The 24,006-nt window shown below is 51.5% G+C and overlaps 1 protein-coding gene across 6 annotated transcripts in view; it reads left to right on the plus strand.

The window, feature by feature from the left end:
* The window catches only part of GAS7 (growth arrest specific 7), a 204,258-nt gene that overhangs the window by 143,029 nt on the left and 37,223 nt on the right, over positions 1 to 24,006 (plus strand). For all 6 annotated transcript variants that reach the window (XM_082605550.1, XM_082605545.1, XM_082605546.1 and 3 more), the window contains 3 exons: positions 2,173 to 2,253; positions 12,992 to 13,077; positions 21,439 to 21,492. In XM_082605550.1, coding sequence (XP_082461676.1) covers positions 2,173 to 2,253; positions 12,992 to 13,077; positions 21,439 to 21,492 — 221 coding nt within the window. The remainder of the gene's footprint in view (positions 1 to 2,172; positions 2,254 to 12,991; positions 13,078 to 21,438; positions 21,493 to 24,006) is intronic.

The raw sequence follows: 24,006 nt of genomic DNA on the forward strand, positions 1-24,006 counted from the left end.
GATTGCATGTGGGTGGTGGGACCCGGGAGGAGCTGGTGAAGCCGTGGAGGTTGGTCCCCGGAGCCCCAGGGGGCTGGGTTGGAGGGGAGAGCCTGAGCTGGGCGCTGTGGATGTGGAGACAACAGTGTGGCCTCCAGGTGGGGCCGATCCAGCGGGTGGAAGAGAGGCCTCTTCAGGAAGGAGATGGAGGCTGCAGGCTGCGTCTGGTCTCTGAGGGAGCCACCCCACTTCGTAGGAAGGCTGTTTTCTCATCTGAATTCCGCGCCCCCCGCCATTTCTACATCCAGCCTCTCTAGTCTGTTTGCTTTAGTTAACTCTGATAAGGCACTTACTGTGTGCCCCTGTCATCCTAAGCACCTTACATGTAATAACCCATTTCATGCTATTACAGCCCTATTTAGGTACCATTTTTATCCCCATTGTACAGTTGAGCAAAACAAAACACAGGGTTAGGTGGCTTCCAAAGGTCACTCAGCTCATGAGTGGCCAGGCCTAGGATGCTTTCCACTGCCTTCGGCCTCAGAGCAGTCTGGTGGTCTTCATGTAGATTCTCCAAGTCTTGGTGCTCTCAGCACCAGCCCGAGTGTCCCTCCTCCTCCAGGGAGGCTGCCCTCTGGTCACCCTTCCTAGAAGACCCTTCTGCTCTCTTGTTCCTGGTCACATCCTCCCTGCTGCTTGCCTTGCTCACCCTCCTTTTTCTCTCCCTTAAGACATGAAGGGACCGTATTACCACCTGACTCCTAGAGCCATAAGATCCTAAAACCCAAACAGTAGATCTTAAGGTTTTGAGACCACCAGTCAAAGCTGGAGGGCAAGAGTACTGGGACCTAAAGGACCAGTCAGCCCAACCCTTTCATTTTAGATGAAGAATCGGAGGACCAGAGAAGTAGCGTGACTTGCCCAGGGCTGCACAGCAGATAAGAGTCGGAACTGAGGGAAAACCCCAGTTCTCTCGAATCTTAATTCACAGAAGCCATTGAAAGATTGTGTTAGGTTTTGCTTTAAACATTTGAGACAATTGAATTTTCAGTAAGAGAATTTTGGACTAAATAATGTCATATCCATATATTGGACTAACTTTAAAAATAACTTGATGCTAAAAGCTTATAAATGGGCATTTGGCATGAACACAACAGCTGCCTTGGGTGGATGCCATTATTGATCTCATTTTACAGAGTTGGAAACCGAGGCACAAAGGGGACAATTAACTTGGTCAAGGTTAAACTGGTGGTGAGATGCAGAGCTGGGATTCAAACCCAGGCATCTGGCTCTAGACTCCCTGCTGTTAATAGATCCTAACCCCTGTGCTATCCGGCCCTTTTAATGGTTTTGGAAAGATACCCACAGACGTCCATAGGTGAAAAGAATGTACAGTATGATTTTGTTTTGTTCCAAACATGTACATATGCCTAGAAAACAAATCAACACACAGGTACCCAAAGGTTTAGGGATGACCTCCGAGTTGTGGGATTATGGATGATACTTTTTCTTCTTTGCACTTTTTTCTGCATCATCACGTTGTAAATAGTGAGAAAGTATTATTTTTATCACTAGATAATTTTATGAGAAGTCTCTGCTCACAGCAGTGAAATGGGTAAAGTAGCGTTCGGGGGGGGATGATCATATAGCTGCAATATTAGCTTTATTTCTGGCTGGGTATTGGAAGAGAGAGAAGTGTTCAATCAGACACAGCAACTGTAATTCACACGAGATGTGGAGTTGTAGAACCAGGAAGGAAGTCACCCCCCATCACCCAGGTCTCTGTACAGACCCCTGGCCGGGGCTCCTTCCTCTGGGCTTTGGGGTTTCAGATGACAGTGTGCATTTGGGGAGTGATGCCCGGTTGACAGCTGGGGTCCCAGGACAAGGGACCAAAGCGGAGATGCATGAGTTGGCAGCCTCGGAGGAGGAGAGGGGCCATGGGGTCTGTTTCACAGGATCCCAGCCAGAAGGCCACCTCCTTCTGGTCCCAGCTGCGTGGAGAAGGGTCCCCAGCAAAGAGAAGCTTTGTCGTCATGGGAAGGCAGGAGAGGAGATGGATATGGGAGCAGAAGACGGACTCCTGCTTCCCGGGTTTAGGGAGGGAGGTGACCCAGTTCTGCTCTGTGACACTCGGAGCTTCTGCCCTAGCAAATTCTCAGCGCGATTGTGTTTTTTTCTTTCTTTGACCAGAGACCACCTGGGAGCGTCCCAGCAGTTCTCCTGGGATTCCAGCCAGCCCTGGCCCTCACAGAAGCTCTCTGCCTCTGACAGGTACCGTCCACGCACTACTTCGGGGCACCTTGGGGGTCGGCTGGGATCCACACACACCTTCAAGGGGGAGGCCACGGCTCTGGAGCCTGGGTCTGAAACCTGGCTGCGGATCGTATGGGCCAGACCTGGGGAGGGGTCTAGAGGGCTTGGAGGCCCCGTAGCCTGTTGCCCTGTGGGATGGCAGCACCCTGGTAGTGCCGGCAGCAGCTCTGGTCCCTCTCACTCCCTCTCAGGTGCTCAGGGAGGTGGGGGCGTGGCTGGGTGAGGTGAAGCGTCAGAGCTCTTAGCTGTCTGCCAGTGTAGGGACCCAAACCGAGGGCAGACTTGGTCCACCTGGTTCCCGAAGGCCTCAAGGAATAGGAGTTAAGGAGGCAGATGTTTACAGGGCAGCTTTCAAACAGAATGTCTGGAAAGCAAATGGATTCTTTGCAAGGATATGAGTTCTCCATCAGCATAGGTAATGACGCAGAGGTGGTCAAGGTAGACATTCCTATAATAGGTGGCGGGTTTGTTACTCTTAGGATACATCTCCTTCTGGGATCCCAGGAGGTGGGTTGCAGGACACACACCAGTGGGGGGAACACCTTCTGCCTTCTTGTGGATAGACCTTGCATTAAATGTCACCTCCTCTGAGAAGCCCTCCTTGATGGCTCAGTTTACAGTCCTCTCCCATCACTCTGGATCCCCGCTTCCTGCTGTTTCACTGTCCTCAGAGTACCCCTCCCTGTTGGTTGTCACTCTCCCACCCCAGACTGTAAGCTCCCTGAGGTGGGGACTCTGTCTCTCCTTTTCTTTCGTGGACTCCTCTGTCTCCAAATGGAGCCTGGCCTCAGCTTTGAGTGAATTCACAAATGTGGCGTGTAAACCTGGAATTTGAACATCAGTAGCATTGACAGTGTGGGACAGAGTGGGGGGGCACGGGCTGGGGGAGAGGGGGTGGGCAAAAGCAGCAGTGACATCCTCTGCTCACGTGGAGGGGAGGGGAGATGAGAGCCCCGTGCCCTTCTTGGAACGCAAATAATTTACCGAACGCATCACAGGAAACCAGAGGAAGAGCTGAAAGTCATAAGAGGACTCTTAAACCCTGGATTGGGAAGGGAGCCGTGCCCAGCGTGAGTGGGTCAGGCCCCACCTTTCCCAGTGGGGGGTGCCTTTCAGTCTCCTCCACCACTGAGAAATCAAAGTGGGATCCAAGCACGTTATTTAGGGCTGTGAAGATTGCCAGCCACAGAACTCAGAACCCAAGTGGTGGCAGAACAGACCTGGAGAATCCACTGAGGTCTGGGAGAGGGGATTGGGGGGATGCTTCCCACGGAAAGTTCTTCTAGACTTTTAAAATGTTTTTATTTAGATTTGTGTGTGTGTATATGCATGTATACACACACACACACACACATATTTTTTTCGTTAAAATTTTAAAAAAGGAACCCCCTGTGGGGCAGGGAAATGGGACATTTCCTCCTGGTTTCCTAGGGATGCAGCCAGTACTACATTCTCAGGCCAAGTCCTCAGAAATGCGGCCGTTCGGCCTTCCTAGCTGTCATATGATAATAGGCATTTCCTGGCACGCTGCCTTGTCTTTTGTTGCTGTTCTTGTGATTTTTTTTTTAACAATAGAAATGCTAGTGTGAATAATGTGAGGTGTGGCCCTCTATCCTGGCTGGCTCCAGGCCACCCAGACGCTAGAAAGAAAACCCAGCTGTCTCTTCCGGCCAGAGGGGTCCACGGAGCAGGACAGGGCCATGACACAGGCAGGGGGAGGCTGGGTCGTGTGAGATGACAGGTGACAATGGCCCAGCCTGCCACCCTGCACAGCCTGCTACACTGGGCTGCTGGGGCTGGTTAGGGAACTTGCCCTCTGGGTCAGCGGGGTCACCTCTCCAAAGCCTGCTGTCACTGTCACTGGCCCCAGCAACATCCTGTTGGTGGGTCCATCCCCCAGAAGGAGGACTGAAAGAAGCTGGCTCAGGTCACCAGCCCGGAGGCCCTGGCGTGACAAATTCCTGCCTTCACATCTAGCACGAGAGCCATGATAACCCAGCACTGTGCTGGGTGCCGGGGCTCTGAGGGGCTGAGAAAGGTGGGAGATGGTGGAGAGGGTCAGATCCGGGGATGAGAATTGCCAAGGTGGCCAAGGCATTAGACAGACTTAGGTGGACCCCCAGGGGCCTAGGGCACCTGCTTCCCACGTCCCTGGGATCCCAAGTCTGTCCATTTCTCTGCGAGAAAGGGCTTTGTAGTCAAAGACAGTTGGAAATCCTGTCTACTCTCTTCCCCTTTGGAGAGCACACATCAGCTCAGAGGAGGCCTGAACTGAAGACCCCGTTTAACTTGGCGCTTCTGTCCTTGTGTGTGTTTGTCTGCATCACACGTACACACTTGTTAAGCCTCCCTGGCCCTAGTGCAGTGGTTGTCAACTCGGGGGTGATTTCGCCTTCAGGGGACATTCGTGGCTGTCACCAGTGTGGGGAAGAGCTCCAGGCATCTAGTGGGTAGAGTCCAGGGATGCTGTCAAACGTCCTACAATGCATGGGACGGCACAGCCCCACAGTAAAGGGCTGTCCAGCCCTGCTCGTCAGCAGTGCTGGGGTTAGAAGCTCCGTTCTAGAAGGACTCAGAACCTCGGCTCAGCACTGCTCTCTGTCGGATGATGGACGACAACCCATGACAGTGAGAAGCGGCCGCAAAACATGCAGGACCGCAGCTCATTGACTCTCAGACCCACGTTTTGTTTCCCAGTTTTCATATCTTGGAAATCAATGGTGTGTCCTAGTCTAATTGGAAGCATCTTTTTTTTTTTTCTTTCTCAGTACTTAAAATAAGGGTGACTCTAACAGTCAGTGACATCTTAGATTTGTGAAGTTGCAGCTCCTTAGACAGGGGCCTCGGGCACACCCCTTCTCCTTGCCAGGCCTCACTTTGTCCATTTATAATGGGAGGAAGGCCATGGCTGAGGTCCTGTTCCGCCCTCCGTGGTTATGATTTGTGGTCCTCTGTACCCTGGGGCATGAACCCACGTGTCAACTCTCCATCCACCCTCTGGGATGGAAGCGAAGAGAACACACCTGTGAGGGTGTAGCAGGATCCGAGGTATTTTGACATCATCTTTTCTGGTCTTGGAACTGAACCTTCTGTCTAAAGAATAGAAGAATCACTGTGTTGGTATTTCTCTCTACAGGAGAGCACTAGGATTTTTCCAGCCATTCTTTCCTTCAGTTTTATAAGCAGCTTTCAGGAGATTGAATTTTATCGTGGGGAGAGAAATAGACTTGAGGAAGACATGAGGTAGCTTCAAAAACTGACTGTCCCCGTCCTTGGGCTCCCGGGGCTGTGGGCGCCTTGCCTGGAGACCACTCAGGGCCCTGGATCTCAGCCTCTTTTGTTCTGCTACTGCTTCTGCAAAGCAACAGTGGTGGAGTTGCAAACATTTTCATTCAAAAAATATACCAGACATGGTTCTCAGCACTGGGGATACAGCCACAGACAAGCCAGTCCTTTTGTGGTCCCTGCTCCCGGGAACCTACATTCTAGTGGCAGAGTTGGACAAACAAGCAGACATGGAATATGTCAGATGTTCGTTGCATGGGCAGCAGGACAGAGTGTGTGACTGGGGCGTGAGGGGTGGCCTCAGTGAGGAAGTGATGTTTCGGTCAAGCTTTAAAGACAAGGAGAAGACGGTATGTGTGTGGGGTGGTGGTGGAGTGTTCTAGGCCAAGGAACAGCTAGTGCGAAGGCCCTGGGGCAGGAGTGACCTTGGCATATTTGAGAACAGAAAGCAGACCAGTGTGGCTGGGGGGTGGGGGACAAGAGGGAGCATGGTAGGCGATGAGGGGAGGGGGAGCCAGCAGGGACCAGAGGAAGGTGTTGGGATTTCATTCTGAGCGTGATGGTTGGGATGGGGGTGAGAGTGAAATGCAGTGGAAGTGTCTTGTCTTCCTGGGAAGCTGCCTTCCTGAAGCAGTTGGGTAGCAGCGGTGGGGTTGGGGGTTCCCTGCCAGGAGGTGGGGGGGGAGGTAAGGACGATGTGGAAGGAAAACTTGACCACATTTATTAACCACAAGCATCCCATATGGTCGTTCCTGAAGATCATGGAAAAACAGGTCAAAAAGAACATGGGCGGGAACCACAAATGAACCCAGCCAAGCCAAGCTTAAGCAGGTCCCCTTTGAGGAGGCCGAGGGGTGGAGGGTTTACCCATGGGGCTCAGGGTTACTTTTGAGTCAAGCTTCTGGAGAGAGTTGGAAGGGCCACCCATGAACAGGACCGGTTCGTTCTCCTCAGTGCAGGTTTGTCAGATGCCTGAAGCACAGCCAGCCAGGTTACCAGCTGGGGAGAGAGATCTGGAAACACACCCAGTGCCCCCACAAATGGGATTCCACTCTCTCAATGTTGGGGTCAGCACTGGGCCCAGGACTTTCCCTACGTGGCTTCCTCTCAGATCACAGTGGGAGCTGTGTTTGTTCAGTAACTTTATTGGAGCCATTTAATGCCAGCTTTCTGGGGGAGGTCTACGTAAGTCAACTTGAAACCCAGACAGAATACTGAAGGCTCTATTCAGCACGTGTTAAAAACCTTCTTTGGGCCAGTTTAACATACACTGTAACGGTAATGATTTATATGGAGAGAAATAGTAAGAGGCATATGGAAAGAAAATATGTGTGAAAAATGAAGTTCTGGGATTTTCATGTTATGCGTTACTGGGTAACACCAGATGACACCATAGACCAGTTCTGTCCCCTAGAACTTTCTGTGCTAACAGAAATGTTCTACATCTACACCATCCAGTATGGTAGCCACTGGCCAGCGGATGTGTCTGCTCGGCCTGAGGAATGAATTTTTAATTTAACTAAGTACTTTTCAAATTTTGGAATAATTTTAGGTTTACAAAAAAATTGTGAAGACAGTACAGAGAGTTCTTATATTCCCTTTACTCAGTTTCAGCTAACGTTAACATTTTACATAACCGTGGTCCAGTTGTCAAAACTAAGAAATCATTGTGGTACAGTGTTATTAACTAAACTAGATTTCATTCGATTGCATAAATTTTTCCAGTATTATCCTCCTTCTGTTCTAGGATCCCATCCTGGGTACCACCCTGCATTTAGATTCTATTTCAATTTCACTTGTTAGAATTTGAATAGCCACTTGTGACTAACAGCTGCCCCATCAGACCGGGCTGGGCAGGTGTAGAGAGTAAGTTCCTTTCTGAGCTTCTGGGCCTGGACGTGTGTTAAGTTTGCATTTGTGTTTCCCTTTGGGATGGAGGAAATCTATCTCAGTGTATTGAGTTCCCCTGGGAGTGGGGATGTCGGGGAAACCTGGGTTCCGAGGCTGGCTTTGCCTGGCCTGGGGCCTGACTCCGCTGAGGGCTCGTGCTTGGAGAAACAGCCTGCCTCCAGGGAAGTCAGATCACAGGGGAGTGAGTTCTTCTTTTGGTCAGGGAGGGCCTGCCTTTGAATCTGGACTCTGTGCAGACAGACAGCTGTGCTTCCCCTGAGCAGAGCTCCCCAGGAAAGGGGCTCCAGAACCCAGGGCCCTCACCCACATACTTTCTTCTCCAGATCAGGAAGCCCTGGCTACTCCCACATAGGAGCAAACAGGCACTCTCACCTACTGCAGAATTAGCAAGTTACCAGGCCCAGAGTGGCTGCCATGGCCCTCAACTAGGAATCACTGTTGACCCCAGGGAAGGCCATAGGGGGCCGCCTTTTCCTTTAGGGACATGTGCCTGTTGGCTGAGGCCCCAGGGGCCCTTACAAAGGCCTGTTTAACCTTTGACGCCCTGGAGAATAGATGCAGGTTTCCAACTCTTCACAGCCACGCACATGTGTATTGTGAGTTCTCTTTGGGGGAATACAGTTTACATCTTAGACAACCAGGGAGGCAGCAGGGATTGGGCAGCCAGACAGACGTTTCAAGACCAGAAGGATTTCCAGACCAGAAGGCTGTAAATGTAAAACCACTCCCCTAAGCAGACCCCGGCAGATGCAGCGCACACCTGGGAAGGTGAATACGACAAAGAGCATCCTTCCAAGGCCCCACAGGGCGTGGTGGGGCAGTGAGGCAGAGATGGTGCCTATTGTGCCTTCAGAGGTGCTGAGTACAGGTCTGGCTCCGGTGTTTGCCTTGGTAGCCTGACTTCAAAACGTGCTTTCCAACGACCCCGCCTGCGTTTCCCAAAGTGGGTTCCACGGTACCCACTGCTTTTCCTGCCCCCGTCCGGGTTCTTTGTCCATGTAAGTGTGGACTGCCACACTGCTGCCTTGATTGAGATTCACAGAGCATGTCAGCATATTTTAAAAGGCCTACCGTAAAGAAACCAAGTTAAATCTGAGCAACAGGAGGCATTTGTCCCACACTCTTTGGGCCGTCAGACCCTGCCCTTTGCTGTCACCGCAGAACACTTGTAAGGAACGTCCTGCAGAATTGGTGGTTGCATCACATGCCTGGGGAGGGGCTCCGTTCCGCCAGGCTTAAATGTCGTAGCAGGGAGGGCAGAAGGATTTCCAGAACAAGGGCCCTGGAGCTCCCAGGTTTCTTCGAGTTGAGGAAGGAAGCTACTCGTCTATTCCAGAGAGAAGGGAGATGAGGCTGGACCCACAGGAGGCAGAAGGAAGGTGTCCAGAGCTGATTTTCTTGTTTGGAAGAAGAAAGTCTTGTCTTTGGAATTTTTTAGAGAACAGAACCTAGACAGTGGGGCTTGGAGGATGGACTGTCTTACAGGGAGGATTGGAGCTGGGCGATGGGGCCAGAGCTGTAGGGAGCGTGAAGTCTGGGCAGCGAACGATGCTCTCTGTTAGTCTTCTTATTTTCCGTTTTTTATCCCCTCCGCCCACCCCCGCCCCCGCCCCCAGCAAATGACTTCTCCTTTCTACCAAATATCCGGCCCCTTCTCTCATTATGTATCTCCCAAGCCCTCTCTTTGTCTGTTTAACTGCCCATAAAGAGGAATGAAATGTGTGCGTGCGTGTTTTTATACTTGTATTTGAAGTTACTGAAGTTACGAGATAGAGCTTTCTGTTCCCTTTTCTTATCTTAAAAACAGCTGAATTTGGGATTTTACATTTTTTTCTTGTATCCCCAACTGAATTATGGTCCTTACGGTTATGAGTGATCCTTGACCATATTTTATTTTATTTTTTCCCCTGGGAGGCTGGAGGCCTCTAAGGCACCCACCTCTGGCCTTGTTCATTTTGGGTCTCACCCTCCGTAAGCTGAGGGCCCAGTGGTGTGGGAGTGCCCATCAGGACCGTCGTGGGTGAGCTGTAACTGTTCAGATCCCCACGGAGGACTTTTCCAAAGGTGCCGGAACTGTTGAAGTAAAGTGCAGGGAGACAGGGTGTCAGGGGAGAGCTGCTGTATGGGGAGAAATGGTTGAATGGAAAATTAGTTTTTCTTTCCCAGTAATTGTTTTGACATGAGTGGTAATTAGCCAACAGCTGACAGACCAGAACTGAAGTGAGAACAAGAGGATGGATTAGGGGCAAATGCCACTGCGTTAGATGGTTCCCAGCAGCCGTTAGCATGGGGGCCGCCAGGCTGGGAGAGGCTGCAAATAGGAGAAGGGTGTGTTGAGGGTGCACTTTTGAGGTGCTGTGGAAGGAGAAGACGGGGGTCGAAGGGCAGCCTCTGCCCTCAAGAAGATGGGGACCACCTTGGGTTAGAGGGACCCAGCACCATCAAAGGTAGTGACTGGTTTTAAACTAAGGCCTGTTCAGGTAAGAACTTCGTATTCCATTTTCGTAATCAACTGAACTGTGGTTGCATTTTTTGGGTTGTCGATAGATTTTAGGATCAGGGCGATGCTGGCTTTGTGTAATAAACTGGGAAACTCACCAGGTGTTTCTGTACTGTGCAGTCTGGGCCTATGTATTTCTTTTAAGAGTTTGAACCACTTTGCCTGTAAAACCATCTGGGCCTGGTGCCTTTTGGAGGGGAGGTCATTTTTCAAAGGTTTTACTCATTTTGGTGTTTCTGGTTATCCTTTGAAACCATTTTGATCATTTGAATCTTATGGAAAGTTTTGTATTTATTAGCATAGAATTATAAATAATATGCTCTTGCATTAAAAAAAAAACTCAAGTCTGTTTGCCGTGCGTATGTTTGCTCTCTAATTCCTAATTCTAAGCATTTGTGTTTTCTCTCACTCTCAAATTAGGATGATCTGCCTTTTCTAATCACTGTTAGTTTCCACTCCCCCTCACCACTGACCTCCCCTGAACCAGCCAGGGTTGCAAATGTTATCCTGTCTCCTAACTCATCAATTTCTCTTGCCATATTTATATCCTTTTCTCTCATGTTTTCCTTTGATTTATTTTATTGGGTTAAAAAATTTTTTTTCTAATTTCTTAAGTTGAATGTTTAGTCTGTTTATTTTTATTCTCTTGGCTTTGGTAATGAAATAATTAAGGCTATGGATTTTCCTCCAAATATAATTCAGGCCCTATCCCATTTGTTTTGATAGGTTTTTCCTCATTATTTTCAAAATATTATGTAATTATAGTTTTAAATTCCTCTTTGACCTGAGATTATTTAAGAGGGTGTTTTCTTAAATTTTCAAGTGTTTGGGAGTCGGGGGGGATGAGGACCTTGTATATTTTGTTCTTTCATTATTAGTATCTACTTTTATTGCTTTCTGGTCAACGAATGTGCCTTGTGTTATTTATGCCTTTTGCAATTTATCAGTACTTTATTTGTGGCTTAAATAGGCCCAACATTTTTTTTTCATGTTGCCTGGATTCTTGGTAAAAGATATTATCTCTGTTTATAAGGTATGATGTTTAATCCATCTAGTTCAATCAGCCTTTTAAATTAAATTATTAAGATATTCCACATCCTGACTTTTGTCCACGAATCAGTCCTAGACTGAAAGCAGTATATTAAGATTTCCTACTGTTGTCTTTAGGTTCTCCAGCATTTGTGTTTTATCTATTTCAGCGCTATGCTCCTTGATAAGGAAAATTTCTCCAATGTTTTGCCTCCCTTGTGGGTTGTATTATCAGCAGTCTAGTGTCCTTCCTGGCATGGCCTGCGCTGACCTGAATAGATTCTCCTCGGCAGCCACAGCTTCTCTGATGCCCTTGGAATCCTGACCCTCCCTCCTCAGCCCCCTTTTAGCTAGAGGATTCCTGCATAGAATCAGCAGTTGAGCAGCCTCTTGAGGGCCCTGGGTGTAGACCAGGAGCGTGGCTGGCCACGTGGGGTTAATTTGTTGTTTCTCCTTGGGTCCCTAAGCCACTGCCCTGGGGGCCAGCTCTGTGGCCAGTGTTTTGTTGTCCTGGTGTGTCTGTGCCCACCCTTCTTCCGGAGTGTCTGGCCAACGGGCAGATCGGGAGAAACCCAGCTACCCACAAGAATCTGCTGAGTGCGCCTCTGTTCACAGGTGGCCCTGGATTTTTCGCTGCAGTTGGGGGAGAATGGGGGGCACTCCCCAGCATGAAAAAGGTTCTCCATGGGGTGGCCTTCATACCCCATTGCTTGCCCCCAGCCCTTGCTCTGTGAATGGGTAGCTGATAGTAATTTCAGCCTCTCCACCTCCTCCCTCCCTGCAGGGTGGTGTCAGCAGGAACCACCAAGAGCTGGACGTGGGTCTGTGCATCTTTCTCTAGGCCGACCTGCAGTTGTCTGTGTTGTAGCAAATCCTCCAAACCTGGGGCATGAGGAAGGCATGCTTTCCTGGTGTCCAGAGATCAATGCAGGCTTGGGGTTCAAGGCCAGGAGATTTAGGAGCAGAAGCAGTGGCCTTCCCTCTCTCCATCCTTCCCCTCTCTGTTCATGAAGTACTGTATAACTTTACAGATCTCTTTTGCAGTTATTGTCTCGTTGGATTTTCATCCCAACAAAGTAGAGAGAGACTAGGTAGAACTGTCCCCATTTTACAGATACAGAAGCTGAGGCTCACGTAACTATATCCGTGAGAGGGCAGCGCCACCTCTGGGAACTGAGGATGCATGGGCTGCGGTGTGTACGTGTGATGTCAGGACCAGGCAGCAGCATCGGGGGCTTCAAATCAGCCCCGATGGGAGCCTTGAGGCCATAGAAATCGGCAAATGCTACAGACCAGAGCTTCCCATCCCCCCCTTGAAGGGCAGGTGTATCAGCTCATGTTGGGAGCATGAGTGAGTGTCATAGGGATAGAGTTTTAGAGCCTTGAATTTTTTTTTTTTTTTAGACTTTAGGAAAACTGGGACTCAGGAAGGATGTCATATGATCCCCTGGCTATTAAGTGGCAAAACCAAATTTCATGGAAACCAGTGAAGCCCATTCTCTTTCCATTATACTTACATTACAGTGGGTGAGGGTGACAAGGTCCTTGGGGGCGGGGCGGGGACAGGATTTGTAGGAAGCTGTGGGTGGGGCCACCTGACTCTGTAGAGAGATTGGGCCCATGATCAGCACCAGTGACCACAGCTGATGAGGTATTTTCAGCAATGGCTGTTGGACTATGATGACCTCACCTCCTACTAAGCATCTTTCTTTTCTTCTCTGGTTGGAAAAGAAACTTGGTCCCCCAAGAGATAGGTAGTTGGGTGCTGGGGATTAGAGAGATGCTCTCAACCCACCTCCAGCTCAGCAGATACAGATGAGATCCTAAGAGGTGGTCCTGGCCATGCATGACCCCTCAGAACCAGACAGTGTGTGGGGGGGGAGGGGGCTGCAGCTGCCCCTGTGGTCTGCAAGGTCAGAGGGGCCTGTCTGTGGCCAGCGCAGCATCTGAGCGGTGTTTCTGTCCCTGCAGTGAATGGATACCACACATCAGGGACCCCAGCGCACCCTCCTGAGACTGCCCACATGAGTGTCCGAAAATCCACCGGTGATTCCCAGGTAAGGGGTCCTGTTCCGGGATGTAGGGGCAGCCATTTAGGCAGGCCCAGGGAGGTGTCATTAGGATGGGGATGCCATGGGGGTCCAGGTGGCTACAGCCCAGTCCTGCCCCAAGTAGAAAGTGGTCGGTATCTGGGTCATTCCAACGTACCATGATGTGGGAGAACAGGCGATTGTGGTTTGGTTTTCTCTAGAAGTTGAAGATGGATTTTTCGGTTGTTTTTTTGGCTGCGCCAGATGGCATGAGGGATCTCAGTTCTCTGACCAGGGGTCGAAACTGTGCCCCCTGCAGTGGAAGCACAGAGTCCTAACCACTGGACCACCAGGGAAGTCCCTAGAAGTTGAGGATGGTTTTGATGGGGTGATGGTGAAGGGATTATAACTGTTCTTGGGGCAGAAGGTTCCATCCTGCTGTCTGGATTCCTAATACAGAGTCCAGATTTCCCAACGCTTTAAGAATATGGATGAGGCCAGGCCATTTTCCTTTTCTGCACGCCCTTTTCCCACCGCCTGACTTTACCCAGAATGAAACTGAGTCAGACATTTTACCACATTTAATCATCTAACAGAGGGACAGCTACGGTGTGGAAGGACATGGGAGGGTGTTTTAAGATTCCCAAACTGCCTTCTCATTTGTCATCTCAGCTGACACTTGTGCAAACGCAGGAGGGAGGTGTCGGTACGATTCCCGTGTCACAGATGAGGTCACGGAGTCTCAGAACGGTTAAGTGACTCGTGAGGGTTGACACGATCACCAGGTGGTCAGACTGGACTTGATCCCGAGTTCTTCCAGTGTCATTAAGCTGTGTCTGAGGAACTGAGGACTGGTCTTATGTGGTCCATCCGTGAATTATCCAGAAGGTGCTCCTAAGCAGAAGCCTCCAAACCAGCCCTTTCCAGGAGTGAAAATGCCAGGCCCCAAGGATGGTGGTGGTGGTGGTGATGATGATGATGATGATGATGATGTGATAACAATAGTTGCTTGTTGTCACCAACAGTGGGTTCTATGTGCCAGTCACTGAAAGAGAGACCTTGTGGTCTGTGACAGCAGGCGGCTTCAGTGTGACACTTAGCTTTAATGCAGGCAAGAAGGTTAAACCTCAGAAACCTAATTATGTTCTTGTCTTAGGAGGCTGGGCATTGGGCTCAGGTCAGTTCAGTTCGAACTCTGGAAGAGAATTGGGACGTCTAGGTGGGCAAAGGCTCCTTCCATGTTGATGGGTTGACGAATCTCCCGGGCCTCGTGTTAGAATGCAGATTCTGATTCAGGAGGTCTGGGGAGGGTCCGGAGGTTCCCTGATTCTAATGAGCCCCCTGGGGGATGCTGATGCTGGTCGGGGAGGGGGAGTGGACCGTGGCAGGACAGGCGAGGATCCGGGCACAGTTGGTCGTGTCAGCACGTGTGTGTCCCCTTCACCCCCTGCTCATGGCACACATCACAGCCCTGGCTCCGTGTGTTTCCTGCAGAGCCCCCCCCTCTCAACACAGCCTCTTTCAGTCGTTTAAAATGAAGCTTATTTGCCACCTAACTATGGAGTGTTTTCTTAAGACGTCAGCCCAAGCTCTGCTGTGGTTTCCCAGCAACTAGAAAAGCTGGTCTACCCTGGGCAAGAATATGGGAAACAACCCCTTCCTCCCCGGACCCCCCCATCATTCTTCTCTAGTTCCCTAATGGAACATGGCTCCCCCCATCCCGAAATGCTGTGAAGCTGTTTCTTAACCATATAAAACAAAATCTATCCTGATACATATAACATCCTGGGAAGCCAGTTGGACAGTGTGCTGCCATAAGCCTTTGACCCATGAATTTCCTTTCCTGCATCTGTTCTTGGGATACATTCAGGGATTCTGATCTATGTATGAGGCTGTTCACTCAAGCATTATTTACAGCCCTGCCACCTTGGACCCAACCTAATTATCCAACAACAGGGGATGGGTAAAATGGATGGCACTGAACACTGTCCAGCCAGTGAGACCACGCAGCCGTGAAAACTCCACCTTCCGAAGAAAATGTCGTGATTCCGGAAAATGCTGAGACATAATATTGAGTGAGAAAAGCAGAACAAAGCTGCACGTATGGTCAATCTTATCTGGGGGGAGGAAATCTATCCACATGTGAAGACAACTGACTGGAAGAGAAAATAAACCCGAACATTGGTGGCGTTGCTGTCTGGTTCTCAACCAGGGGACGTTTGGCAATGTTTGGAGATATGTTGGTTGTCACAGCTGGGCAGAGGGTGCTACTGGTATCTAGTCAGTAGGGGCCGGGGATGCCACTAAGCATCCCACAAGGCCCACGGCAGCCTCCACCACAAAGCATTACCCAGGTTGAAAAGATGATTGGTGCTGACATTGAGCAACCTTGGTCTAAGGTGATTTTTATTCTCTTTAGACTTTTGGGTGTTTTTTAAATTTCCTAAAATGAACACATTTTACTGTCATAGAAGGCGTTATAAAAACAAGGAGTTAGAGGCGAGGTACTGGGGATGCAGGGAAGGTCAGCTCTGGAGACCCAGGCCAGGCCTGGGCACTGCTTCAGGACAGGTGGAGTCCAGTGCATTGTTTTTGGATGATAACATCGAGAGGGGGAGGTATCATCAAAGTAACAAGAATACACAGTGCAGTGCATGGAGAGAGCAAATATGCATTCGTTCACTGGTTCCCCAGCTGTGAAAGCGTTTGCGAACCCACAGAGCTAGCTGGCTGTCCTAAAAGGCGCCAGAGGCCAGTCATAGAAGTGGGTTAAGAAGGGTTGATATTTCCATAGAGCACTACTGACAAATGGTCCCCAGAGTGTATATAGCACACTTCAGCCTGCATAGTTTTTACTACCGCATCCCAGGTTGTCAACTCTAATTAGTGACAGTTATCACCTAATAATATTGAACGAGTGAATGAATGAATGACCGAATGAACAGACACACGGCCATTGGAGAGGCAGGGTTGGGGGTGGATAAAGTAGCTTGTCACACCCCTGTCGTGCTCCTTTTCTGCTACCTGCCCCCTCCTCGAGTAAGCTAATCAGGAAAATTAGAATGGTGGGCAGGTAGGGGGCAGGTAGGAAGATTATCTACTCTTCATGGAAACTGGGAGTGTGTCTGTACCGTCGTGGGTGGGACTGATGGCTGGGTGCCCAGCACCCCAGGGGTGGTGCCCACCCAGTTCTGGGAGACCTGGAGGGCCAGGCACAGGTGATGGTGATCTGGCGCCACTCAGTGGATATTTGCAAGTCTGCAGCTCTGGGGGCAGGCTGCCTGGGTGCTGGATGCACGGGGCCCACCTGATCGGAGGTTGGGGCATCGAAGCCTGAGGATAGTCTTGCTGGCCATGGCAGAAGCACATCTGAGCCTGTCCCCTGCTTGCCTGCCTGCCCGCCCGCCCAGGGCTAGGGTGGTGTGAGCCCCTTCTGCTCCCTGTGCAGGTACTGGGAGGGCAAGGAACCTGCCCACCAGCGCCCAAGCCGTTTAGTGACCCACCTTTCAACTGTTTTAGATTCCCATGAACTGCCCCCCCAGGAAGGCTATCTTTAGACACAGGAGAGAGGAAAGGGAATGGGACTGCAAGCTTGGAAACTTAAGGAACCCATTGACGGTGAGATTCTGAGAGTTCATTTACTTAATTGGGCTCCCCCTCCCCTACTTGGTAAACAGCACATGTTCTATTGAGCATCTGTTTATTTACGAGGCACTGAGTCATAGACAGATGTAGCCCTTGTCTTTTTTTAAAATTAATTAATCAATTAATTTTTGGCTGCGTTGGGTCTTCGTTGCTGTGCGCAGCAGGCCTTCTCTAGTTGTGGCGAGCGGGGGCTACTCTTCGTTGCGGTGCGCGGGCTTCTCATGGCGGTGGCTTCTCTTGTTGCAGAGCACGGGCTCTAGGTGCACAGGCTTCAGTAGTTGTGGCACTCGGGCTCAGTAGTTGTGGTGCACGGGTAGCCGTTGTCTTGATGGAGTTAATAGCTGGGACTGGAGAAAGAGATAAATGTTTATTTCATTTTGGCAGTGACAGGGGCTGGAGGGAGTGTGTGCTCTGAGGACCTGACCAGGTCGTGGTGGAAACATCGAGATGGGCTCTTTAAGAAAAGCTAAGACTGGAAAGATGAGCAAGGGTTTAGCTTGGTAAAGAGGTGGTGGTAGGGGAACAGCATTCCGGGTGGAGGGGACAGCATATGTGGATGCCTAGAGGCAAGATTTCAAAGAAGCCATGGAGTCTGAGTGGGACTGTGGTTTACTATGTTAGCAGGTGTGGGGAGGGCACAGGAGGAGGCTGGAGGAGTCCTCAAGGCTGCTGTGAGGAGCTTGGGTTTTGTCCTAACAGTGCTGGGAGCCACTGAGAGGTTTCATACTGTGTCCCGCTTGCTGAGGGTGTGGGACCCAGACTCTTCACAGGGTAAGGAGACAAGGTCAGGAAGACATTGCAGAGTCCAGGGGCTCGCTGAATTGGCTGGGAATGACACACTGCCTTCTCCCAGGCACTGCCTCGTCTGTCACCACCCTCAGTGGGTCCTCACAGTGACAGTAGAGCAGCCCAGGCGAGGCCAGGAAACCAGGCTGGGGAGGGGTTTTTAAAAAGAGGAGAAAAACCTTCTAGAATCATAGGAAAAGGAAATTAAAAAAAAAACAAACTTTTGTTATGGACATGCGTAAATGTTTATAAGAGTAGAAGGACTATTATAATAAAGGACCGTGGACCAATCATTTAACTTCAATTATTCAGCCCATCTTGTTTCATTTAAACTCCCATCACAGGACTTCCCTGGTGGTCCAGTGGTAAAGAATCTACCTTCCAAGGCAGGGGACGTGGGTTCGCTCCCTGGTCAGGGAACTGAGATCCCACATGCCACGGAGCAGCTAATCCCGTGCGCCACAACTACTGAGCTCACGTGCCCTGGAGCCCACACGCCACAACTAGAGAGAAGCCCACACACTGCAACTAAGATCCAATGCAGCCAAAAATTGAAAAAAAATCAGTAAAATAAAATAAATAAAATGAATGGGTTATATATTTAAAAAAAATTTTTTTAAATAAACTACCATCACCTCTCCCTAACTTCCCACTGGATTCTTTCAAAGCAAATTCCTCACATATTGTTTTAACTGTAAATATTTCAGAATGTATGTCTAAGGGCGAAGACATAACGTAATACCATCAGTACACTTAAGAAAATGTTAGTTCATTAATATCATCCAATATGTATATATTAGATCTGTGGGGTGATAGGGTCGGGCCACGTGCACATAGTTTCCTAACAGCCTTTGCACTCAGAGCTTTGAGCATCCCTGATGATTGGGCCTGAGTCTTTGACATTGGGGTTTGCCAGTGGTGGTTTTCCCAGATTTGGCTTGTGGGAGCCTCTTTGAGTTGACGTCTGTGTCCTTTTGTTATGTCACATCATTTGTTAAACACTTTCTTACCTCCTCGCACAGATGTTCCAGGTCCACCTGGCATTTGGAATTAGCCAGTTCTCCAAGGAGCCTGGGTCCCTTTTAGTGGGGAATCATATTAGAAACTACTTCTACCTAGTAGGTGTTCTCACTGTGACTGAGGTGTCGTTCCTTCTGGGCCCTTTCAGTGGAGTGCTACGGTGTGTGTGTGTGTGTGTGTGTGTGTGTGTGTGTGATAATGTTTATGTATATGGCGTTCGAATAATGGACACAGGTCTTCAGCAGCAAACACAGAGCGTGAGAGCACCTGGAGGAGCCTGTGACCCCCGTGTGCAGCACTGCCTGAAACTGCACAGCTAGGAGAGCAGAGACCGGCACCCACACTTAGAGCATCACCCCCACCCCCACATGCTGTTACTTGCACTCCCATCTTGGCCCAGATTATAGGGAGGAGGGTGACCTCTGTGTCCAGCCTCATTCCAGACAGCCTTGGACACAGTGGCCCCCAAATCAGTGTTTGTGGATGACGGAGATGTTTTCTGGCCCCTGCAGAGATACCTGGAAAAACAAGAGATTGTCCCAGGTCTCAAAGTGGAGAGATAGCAGGAGACAGAGAAAAGGGTCATTCAGGTTTGGGGATCAGTTTCCTCTGTTTACTTGCCTTGTGACCCTGGACACCTTAGTGTCTGCAAGCCTCGACTTCCTCATCTGTAAAATGAAGACGATGCCAGTAACTTGGTGGGGTTGTGAGGACTCAGTGAGACTACGGGTGTTAAATGCGTGCCTCATGGCTGCCTCACAAGGTAGCACTCTGGGTAGAAGCTCTCCCAGTGTATCCTTCCCCTGGGAGTTCCCCTCCCCCTCCTCCCTCTCATCCTCCCCATCAGCAGCAGCATTGGTACAGAGACTGGAAGGCGATTGCCAAGGCTCCCGGAGTACTGGTTGCACTTCCTGGGGGGTGTAATGGGAGCACTGTGGTGGTCCTGGTGGTGATGATGTGTGTCTGTGGTAGGGAGGCCCCTGCAAACTGCAGAATCCATCCCAGGGACTTCCCTGGCGGTCCAGTGGTTAAGACTCTGTGCTTCCAATGCAGGGGGCACGGGTTCGATCCCTGGTTGGGAACTAAGATCCTACATGCTACATGGCCAAAAAAAGAGAATCCATCCTGAAGGTTCCCCTTGCCCATCCCGGTGTGTATTTGCATGGACGAACCTGTAGGAGGAGCCCAGCACCTGTCTGTTCTCCTTGGAGACTGGTACCTGGGCCCCTGCCGTGCAGCCTCGGTCTGCCTTCCTCCCAGAAAGCCCAATCTTGGCAAGTGCCCTGGGCAGAATTGATAGTTTGGGAGGGTCCAGGGTGGGCAAGCTGCATGCGTTGATGCATGTAACACGTCTAAGGAAGCTATAGTTGGTCACAAGTGTGACGTTGCCCCAGAACCTGTTGGGTCTGCTAACAGAGATGCTGTAGTTAGGGGGGACTCAATGAAACGACAGAACAGACATCCTCCATGGAGGCCCCCAGACTCTGCCTTAAAGACCCTGGACCCCGGAGACCTGCCGTTCTGGGAGGTGGGCGGGGGGACCCGATGTGGGGGAGCTAATTCTGATGCACTCCAGAGCCTGAGGACCGTTGGTGACAGATGGCGAAACTGAGGCTCAAGTTAACTTGGCAGGATGTCAAGGCTCGCGAGTTCATCTTCTTGTCTGTGAAACGATGACATGTAAAGGTCCCTTTTAGCTGGACAGTCCAGGGATGTCAGTTTTCATCAGCTGACTTTACTTACCTGCCAAAGTAGGTCCCGATGGGAACGAGGGACTGAGGGGGCGTCTGGGCGGGGGAGGCAGGGAATGAGGGGACCATGGGCAGGAACTCCATCAAGCTTCTTATTTTGCCCGATGAGCAGTGGGGTTCCTGAGGCAGGGGCTGACCACCCCCCACCCCCAAAACGCTCATCCTGCTGGGTGGTCCAGAGCTGTGCTGGCCTGGGGATGGGGGCTGCTAGTTCCCTGAGGCTTGCTGGAGAAGCCTCTTCGTGCTTCTTCTGGGCCTTTCTCTGTAAAGTCCTAGCAGCCACTTCCTTCCCTCCCACTAGAGACAGAATAAGGCCACGAGTCCCAGGACACACATGCGATGCCACTGCAGTGCCTTAGGGGCGAGCCTGCTTCCCAGCTCGACATGTGTCTCAGGACAGGAGTGGGCATCCCACGTCCTGCTCAGGGACCCTATGGAGTCCCTGACGTCACTGCCGATGGGACAACAAAGACCCAGAATTGACCCTCCCCTTTAGGGTCATAGGCTCTTGGGACCCATGTGGTGTTCTCAGCTGGCAATCCTTATCTTCCATTCCAGGACCATCCTAGGTCTGGGGCAAGCTGCCGCGGTCCTGTGGGCTTGGTGGTCCTTGGGACGATGGTTTTCTTGCTGGCAAAGGGAAGACATAAAAAGGCAATCCAAAGTCCGAATGGAAGCCGAAACAGAGCCTCCCTGCTCTCGGGGTTGGGAAGGTGACACGTCACGGAGGTGGCCGAGCACCCCAGGCCACACTGCATGTATCTGGGGTGTGATATGTCGGACCCGGGGGATTTGGAATAAGATGTCATGTTCTGAATCCTCAGTGCGAGGAGGTGGTGGCCTTAACTCTCTGCTCCCCGAGTGGATTCTGCAGGTTAAGGCAGCAAGCAGCGTGCAGAACCACTTACCAGCAGAGGGCAGCTGAGGGGTTAGCTCCCCCAACCGCCGACGGGGGCGAAGAGGAGGCAGACCTGCTCTGGAGCAGTTTTCTCAGAGCCTGTGCCGGAGGCTCCTGCCTGCTCTCTCCCAGACGATGGTGACTTGGGGGTTAACGGCAGCCGGAGCATCCCCAAACTTCCCCGGCCCGAGGCTTTTCACCAGTCCCTCCACCTTCAGGGAACCCGAATGAAAGAGGATGTCCAATATGGAGAACAGCTTTGACGATATTTCTCGTGTTTCTCCCCAGAACCTGGGATCCTCGTCACCAGGCAAAAAGCAGAGCAAGGAAAACACCATGACGGTAAGCGGCTCCCACGGAGCGCGCGCATGTTGGGTGGCAAGCTGGGGCTGTCTCTGGTCCGTGGCTCCGCTGTTGCCATGGCAATGCGGACCGCTGAATGGAAGCGTTGCCCAGCCTGGTACCTGGGAAGTTCCAAAGCTTGGATGTTGCCGAGGGCTCCCCCCTTGCCTCCCCCCACCCCCGGCCCTTCTTCTGTTGATTTCTTATTTCACTTTTTCTCTTGGGGCAAACAAGTAGAAGGATTGTGGTTGGAATGGTGCAGAAGCCATTTTTGCAGGGCAGGCAGGGGAAGGTACACGTGCAGGAGTGGGTTGGAGGGGGTGGGCTGTGCTCTGCGCAAGTGACATGACGTGTAAATTACAGCCACGGCAGGGTGGCTTTTGTGCAGGGCAACTTCTGGAAGACATCAAAGTTAAAAGGAAGAGAAAGCGCCCTAAGAATAGAGTTCCTGGGAGTTCCTGATGGGGAAGCAGGCAGCCTCTGCCCAGAGCGGCCAGACAGCCTCCCAGGGCTCTTCCAAAAGCCCGCCGAGTCCCCACGCCACCCTGCCTCCGGCTCCACATCAGCCCTGTGCTCGGGGAAGGCGGGCGCTGGACGTCTCTCCCCCTCCAAGTGGAGAAACAACTTGTCCATCTGCTCAGCTAAGAACTTGGAGCTGGGAGACGTGTGGTCCTAGGTGTGCAGTTTCGACCCAAGTGCAGCAGCTCTGGGGCCGGAGAAAGGCTCCCTCAGGCTCTGTCACACAGTCCTCGTCATGCTGCCCACCCCTACGGAGGTGGAAGCAAGACGGGGTCCCCTGCCCCGGCTCATGCAGGCTGCAGATCCTGCTTTGAAGGATTTGGGGAGGAAAAAGCGGTAGGCAAACAATGGCAACAGTCGTAATTGCTGCCCCTGTGTGTACATTTATTAGGCACCAGTAGGGTTCTGAGCACCCATTTCATTCTCCGCTCACTGAGGGAGGGCAGGTGGTTGGACCAGGGTAGTGTGAGGACTGGGGACTCGGGCTCTGAAGCCAAGGGGGTCAACACAGCACCCACCAGCTGGGCAGCGACCCGGCCTCTCTGGGTCTCAGCGTCCACATCTGTACAATGGGGAGACGATGAGCATGTGCACCCTAGGGGTGGTGTGGAAAGCACGTGGAACAGCCTGGCACACAGTAGGTGCTCAATTCACACTAGTCTCCTCATCACCATGTTTATAGATGAGGAAACTGAGGCACAGAGCAGGACCTGGCACAGAGCAGGACCTCGCCCGAGGTCACACAGCTGGGAAGCATCAGGACTTGAGACCTGTGCTGTTACCCACCAGCAATGCCCCAGGTGCAAGTTGCCTCCCGAGGGTGGGACCAGGCGGCTCAACCCTGGGCCAGAAGCAGCTTCCTTGTTACGGAGCTGATGCGGGGAGGGCGTGGACAGGCCCCTGGGGCAGACGTCCTGAGAACACAGTCCTCAGGTTCACAAAAAGCCCCAGAGTACTGGGGCAAAGCAGGAGCTCCCAAAGTTCCCTGAAAGATGGAGAAAGAGGGAGAAGAAACTGCAAGAGAGGGAATATATTAGCATTGTAGAAGGAACGTGAATAAGAGAAAGAAAAATTGAAAAGCAGAGTGTCATGCCTCCCATGGGTGATGGACCCCAGCTCACGGGGTGCGGCCTGGGTCACTGCTCTGGTCTGCCTTTCAGCCAGAGCCTGGGGCTTTGTCAGCGTGGGCGTGGCCCTGGGTCTCCTGGCAACACACCTCCTCCATCCCTGCCTCACTGCCTTCCCTCCTCCTTCACGCTGCCCTACAGCAGTGCTTCTCATCTGAAGCCTTGGGGATACTTGTTTAAAATGCAGATTGTTGGTCACTCTGGGGCAAGGCTGGAAAGTTTGCGTTATAACCAACACCCCCGCACCCCAGAGGTTTTAAATAAGCACTCAAGCCTTGGGGACTTTTTGCCGGGAAAACTGAGAAGGGGCACAGAGTGAGTGAGGACCAGAGCCCCGGACTTGAACCTGGGTCTGCTGACTGCCAGCCCATGCGGCCCTACTCTCCAGGCTGGAGATGGGCATCCTCGCCGGCCGGCCGACCAGTGGGGCTGAAGAGCTCTGTACCATGGTTCTTTCCTTTCCCCGGAGCAGTCACTCTCCCACTGCGGCCCCTTCCTCTGAGTCCTGATCCTGCAGAGCTCGTGGCTTCCCTGGAAGGAGATGCTGCGGGGAACGATGTGGGGAGGCTGGGGCCCAAGCTTCCCTCGCCCCGGTGTGCGGGGATAGGGTGAGCATCCTCTTACCTGGTCTCACCCAAGCAGCAGAGATTTGCAGGCGGCATCTGAGTCTGGCTCACAGTGTGGCCGAGAAGCAAGGACCGAGCTTGATTCCGACGCTCCGGCTCCCCAACCTGGGCCTGGAACAAGTTTTGAAGAGGCCGACACGTGGGCTGCTTGACAGCAGTGGGGCCCCGGGCAAGGCTGGCAGTGAGTGGGTTGCTTGCTTGATTGGAAGTGACGGGCGCTAATGGCAGTTCACAGCCTCGGC

The sequence above is a fragment of the Mesoplodon mirus genome (genome assembly GCF_964341445.2).
Source record: "Mesoplodon mirus genome assembly, chromosome: 18".
Taxonomy (NCBI): domain Eukaryota; kingdom Metazoa; phylum Chordata; class Mammalia; order Artiodactyla; family Ziphiidae; genus Mesoplodon; species Mesoplodon mirus.